At 44.1% G+C, this 6,034-nt stretch overlaps 1 protein-coding gene across 1 annotated transcript in view; it reads right to left on the reverse strand.

The window, feature by feature from the left end:
* Positions 1-6,034, reverse strand: part of Iqcg (IQ motif containing G) — a 29,873-nt gene that overhangs the window by 19,564 nt on the left and 4,275 nt on the right. Inside the window, exon 5 of the mRNA XM_026787511.1 lies at positions 4,110-4,371. Coding sequence (XP_026643312.1) covers positions 4,110-4,371 — 262 coding nt within the window. The remainder of the gene's footprint in view (positions 1-4,109; positions 4,372-6,034) is intronic.

Below are 6,034 nucleotides of genomic sequence, written 5' to 3' on the forward strand. Positions count from 1 at the left end.
CGGCAAGAGTATTTGTTCTTGCGGCACCCACGTGGTGGCTCCCAACCATCTTTAACTCCAGCTCCAGAGGATCCACACACCCTCTTTGAACCTTTCTGGGTGTACATGATGCACACAATATGACATACATGCACACAAAACATTCATAGACATAAAAAATTAAATAAATTCTAAAAAAACTTTAAAGAATGATTGTTTTAAAGTGAGACAACACTGAGGACTGCTATCTGTTTTCAACCATTTTCTCTGCTTACATTTCATACTCCAAGACAACAGACCCTTTCCTCAGCCCCATCAAACCACACATCCTGCTGTTTCTTGTCTTCCTGCCTTCACACATTCTATCAGCCCCTAACTTACCCCCTGGTAAACTGTAAGACAAAGATCAAAGGTAACACTTGGGGCTGAGGGTGTAGGCCCATGGGAGAACATGTCTTTAACATGTGGAAGGCACTAGGTCCAACCCCAGCGTCACAGAAGGTAAATGAGTTGTAGTATGATGCTCCCGGCTTCAACCCAGGCCCCTCGGAGGTGGAGGATGGAGGTCAGGGGTTCAGGCCACACCTGGTAGGATGTTAAGTTTCAGGCCAGCTTGGGCTAAGGGAGACCATGCTCAAAACTACAAAGCAAAAATCCAAAAATAACGAAAAAAAAAACCAAATAAACAAAACCTCACATTGGTTTGTGAGTTTACCATAATTATAAAATACCAAAACGAGATCATGGTTCTATGAGAGGAAAGGCAGGGTCTTAGAGGCACCGGTTCACTTCAAATTCTTTTATTTCTTCCTCCTTTCTTTTTCACTTTTTCTTTCTGTACTGGGGATGGGACATGGGGCTTTGTCCATGGGCATATCAGACTCAGCTAATTCCTACTTCCTAATTGTCTGTCATCTCAAATTCTCTCCAGAATCAGGTTAGATAGAAATCTTTATCTTTATCTTTAGTTATCTTTAGGCATTGCTACAGGATACATCAGACAATGCTCATAAGCACATGGATCTGAAACACACAGATAGCGTGGGGGCATGCCCTTGTGCTCGTAGGTACTAGGAAGGCTGAATGGAGTCAAGAGAGAATTCAAGTCCGATGCTAGCCTGGACGACACAGTGAGAAAACAACAAAACCATTAAAACTATACAAAATAAAAGGAGAATTGTACTATGAAGTGCAGCACAACTAATAAAAACCCAGAGACAGATACTGAGGTTCAACCCGAAGAGCAGAAAAGCAAGGCAGCCAGCCACTAGAGAGCTCTTATCTCTAAGACATCCCGAGCTGAAAGAGAGTGAGGTCCTGTCTTCTGGTTTATATTCCTCTCTAGCTGGGACTAATGGTGTTAGTCACCACCGCCTGGATCTGTTTCTACATTGAAGTTGTGTAGCCCAGGGTGGCCTTGAACTCACAGAGATCAAGAGATCATCCTCTCTCTCCCAAATCCTGGGATTAAAGCTGGGTGACACCATTGCCTGGCCTTTAGTGACTTAGTTTTACTTGCTGGTCTTGAGACAAGCTTTATTTATACAACATAAATAAAATATCAATATTTTAAGTGAAAGTAATGTCAGATTTAGTTTAGATCTTTAGGGTTTTATGGGAAAAGCCAAAGTATTTTTCACACCTATCTCCTTGAACTGAATTTACTCCCAAGCATGCAAGCCACATGGTACCCCACACACAATTAAAAATAATAATCTTTAAGGAATAAAAACTGTAAAGGGTAATTAGAGGGAAATTTAGTTTTCTTCTCTTAGTATGAACTTCTCTGGGTGGGAAGCAATTTGCTCTCTTTTCAACAAAGTGGATTTTACTAGTCGTAGTATCAGAAATAATATACTCTGTACAAAGTATATATTTTTTAAATTATTTATTTTTAATTTTTTTAAGACAGGTTTTTTGTGTGTGTGTAGCTATTGTTGTCATGGAACTTGCTCTGTAGACCAGTCTGTTCTTAAACGCAGAGATTCATCCTCCTAACTCTGCCTTCCAAGAGCTGGGATCAAAGGCATGGACCACCACCACCCAGCAATTTTTGTTTGCTTGTTTTTTCCAGACAGGGTTTCTCTGTGGCTTTGGAGCCTGTCCTGGAACTCGCTCTGTAGACAAGGCTGGTCTCGAACTCACAGATATCTGCCTGCCTCTGCCTTCTTAGTTCTGAGACTAAAGGCATGCACCACACTCCTGGCTACCTGGCAAATTTTAAAAACTTAGTTTATTTATGAATTGTTTTCATTTTTTATCTATAACCTATGTCACTGACAATTTAAAAGACTTTATTCCCTGTCAAGTTAGGTTTCTGTTGTTGTTTCTTTTATGATATGGAAATCTCACTGTGTAGACCTGGCAAGCCTAGAGCTTTCTTTAAAGAAAAAGTGTGTGTGTGTGTGTGTGTGTGTGTGTGTGTGTGTGTGCGTGCGTGTGAGTTTTTCTGAGTCAGGTTTTCTCTGTGTAGCCTTGGCTGTCCTGGAACTCACTCCATAGATTAGGATGGCCTCAAATTCAGACCTGCCTGTTTTTGCCTCCCAAGTGCTAGATTAAAGGCATGCACCATCACTACCTGGCAAAAATATATTTTTAAATATTTTTAAAATTACATTTATGAGCCAGACAGCGGTGGTACATGCCTTTAATCCCAGAACTCAGGAGGCAAAGGTAGGCAGATCTCTGTGAGTTTGAGGCCAGCCTGGTCTTCAAGAGCTAGTTCCAGGAAGGCTAGAACTGTTAACACGGAAAAACCCTGTCTTGTTACATTTACTTTCTGTTTGGAGTAGGGCAGACATATGACCTGAGTGGGAGGGAAAGCCAGAGGACAATTCACAGAAATCAGCTCTTCCTTCCAACCGTGGGTCCCAGGGCTCACGCTCGGGTCAGAATCATGCCAGGTGCCTTTAATCACTGTGCCTCTCAGCAGCCTGGCCTGAAACTCACCTGTAGAGCAGGCTGCCCTCAACTCTCTGCAATCTTCTGGTCTCTGCATTGTCAGTGCTAGGATTACAGACAGGCGCTCAATGGGGCCCGGAAGTCCTAGTCACCATTGAAAATAAAACTACCAACGGATGTGGGGTGTCCTTCTGTATATCTGTTGCTTTTACTGGTAGATCAATAAAGCGTTTTGGCCAGTGGCTTAGCAGAGTAAAGCCAGGTGGGGAATCCAAACAGAGATATTTAGAGAGAGTAGGTGGAGTCAAGGAGATGCCATGTAGCTGCCAAAGGAGAAAGACACCCAGAACCTTACCTGGTAAGTAAGAGCCTTGTGGTGATACATAAATTAATAGAAATGGGTTAATTTAAGATATAAAAACTAGCTACGCTTGAGCCATTGGCTAAACAGTGTCGTAATTAATAGTTTCTGTGTAATTACTCTGGGCTGGGCGGTTGGGAAACAAACGAGCAGTCTCTGTTTACAACTGACATGGTAATGTGCCCAGATATTTGCGAAAAATCAGGCTGCAACATATTCAGCAACAAGAGAGTTATTTTTTATTAAAGCCTTATTGATATGATCCAGATGTATTTCCTCCCCCTAGTATACAGTTGACTTTTAGCAACCAAGGCAACAGGGACATCTGATCTCAGTATGCTCACAGTGGCCCAACAACAGCCACAGGATAGGTTCCGGGGCACCTCTGGATTCTCAAGCCCCTTAAATAAAGCTGGTTCAATGATAGCGTACGATCTATGCAAACGCTCTCTGCTGTAAATAGACTCTAGATGCCCTCTAGTGGCGAATACAAGGTACAGCAGTTGTTATACTGAATTCTTTAGCAATGGTGACAAAGGGGAAAGACCAAACTTTTTCCAAACATTTTTTTTTTTTCTAATCAGAGGTTGGTTGAATTCAGAGATCCAGAATCTGTGTACACTGAAGGCTGTCTGTGCTGTGTTTGCACGGACTTACTTTGGGCTCTTGGACAGAAGCTTTACAGAAGCATACCTGAGCTACCCGCCACGTTTTCCATTTTGACATAGACCTCAAACAACTGGAATCTGGCCTGTTATATGATGTAAAGGTGCTGCTTCTCAAGCTAAGTTTAATGCCACAAGCAGTACAAACAACGGAGAGGTCAAAAGGAAGGGAGACAAGGCGGCACGGGGGCCAGGGTGCTGACCTGGTTGACGCTCTGCTTTCTTTCGTACTGGACGGGAATGATGTAGCCTAGGATGGACAGCTGGTCGACGATGTCCTCCAGAATCGCAGACACCCTCAGCACGTCCAGAAGGTACAGCGAATCTATGACTTCCGAGGAGCTTTCCTCCTCTTCCTCATTATCTAGCTCTTCCTCCATGGCACCAGGCGGCTCTCCTGTCACCACCATGGTCACCTCAGTGTTCAAAGCTTCTGAAGGGAAGTCCAGGGCTTCCAACTGGTCTCTGAGGCCAGGAGAAAAGGAAGATGAAGTCAGTGGCCAATGAGGAAATATTACCTCCAAAACGCGGGTAGCAAGTAGATTGATGCCTGTGAGGTTCACTGTCCAGTAACACAACCTCTTGAAAAACAAAGGCAGGCGTTGGCGGGAGTTCTGCCAAAGACCCTCTAGTAGGACCGACCAAAGACAATGGACTGGCTGCTAAATCCACACAGCCTAGCTGTTTGGCTATGCTAATGCAATTTGAATTTGAACCACAATTGACTTTATTTGAAAGTAATGTATTTAGATGCTAATCAAAAGTGCCTCACGATTACTCAAAGACAGGACTTGGTAGCCAGCCTCCGAGGTGGTCCAGACAGTTCTTTCTGGTCTTTATGCCCGTGCGTGTGTGCTTTTCCCTACACTGAGCAGATGAAACTGAGGGGCTGTGAGCGAAGAGTGTGATTTCCAGAGCATGGCAGGCAGCTTCCCTCTCACACCAAGGCTCACTCCCAGGGAAGCCGGGTGTCTGTCACGGGGACACTTAAGCTGCCCCTGGCCAACTTTAACCTTCTAGTTAATATTGTCAACTTGACTGGATTTTAGACTCACCAGAGAAACCTCCACACATGGCTGTGGAGGATTTTCTAGGACAGGGTTACTTGAAATGGGAAGACTCACCTTACATGGGGACTAAATGGGGGCTAAAGAGATGGCTCAGTGGCTAAGAGCACTGACTGCTCTTCCAGAGAACCCCGGTTCAATTCCCAGCACCCACATGTCTGTAATCTGTAATTCCAGTTCCAGGGGACCTAATACCCATGGCAAAACACCAATGCACATAAAATAAAAATAGTTTTTTAAAGGACTAAATAAAAAGGAGAACTGGAGCTGAGTCTCAGCAGCCCCCCCCCCTCCCGCCACCTGACTGTAGATGCCATGGGACCAGTACCTTTTACTCCATTACAGCCATGCCTTCCCCTCCATTACAGGCTCTCCCCTCAAAGTGTGAGCCAAAACAAAGCTTAGATTCCTTCCCTTAAACTGCTTCTTGTCCGGCATTTGTTCCAGCAATGAGAGGACTAAGTAGCCTAGACCCCAGACCAGAGCCATTTGTTAAACTGTTCCCGAACACCTGACCCGCGGGAACTCTGAACTGGCACACCTTTATATTTTAGGATATTAAATTTGGGGGCAGTTTGTACCAGGCTTTTCCTTTTGGCCACCAACCAGCTCCCAAATCATGACACAGAAACTTATTACTAGTTATGAATGCTCGGCCTAGCTTCAGCTCATTTCTAGCTAGCTATCTTAACTTAAATTAGCCTATTTCTCTTCATCTATGTTTTGCCTCTGGGCTTTTTGTCTTTCTTCCTTCTGTATATCTTTCACTGTTTCTCCTATCTGTCAGCTGCCTGGCTTCTGGCCTCTCTTTCTCCCCCATTCTCTTCATTCCTCTTCTCTTCTCTCTCGAGCCTAGATTTCTCCTCCTATTTATTCTCTCTCCCTGCCAGCCCCACTTATCCTTTCTCTGCCTAGCTATTGACTGTTGAGCTCTTAATTAGACCAATCAGGGGCCTTAGGCAGGCAAGGGGAAACAAATGTAACACATCTTTACATCCTTAAACAAATGCAGCATAAACAAAAGTAACACACCTCTGCATAGTTAAACTAATATTCCGCAG

Source organism: Microtus ochrogaster, chromosome 2 (assembly GCF_000317375.1).
Source record: "Microtus ochrogaster isolate Prairie Vole_2 chromosome 2, MicOch1.0, whole genome shotgun sequence".
NCBI lineage: Eukaryota > Metazoa > Chordata > Mammalia > Rodentia > Cricetidae > Microtus > Microtus ochrogaster.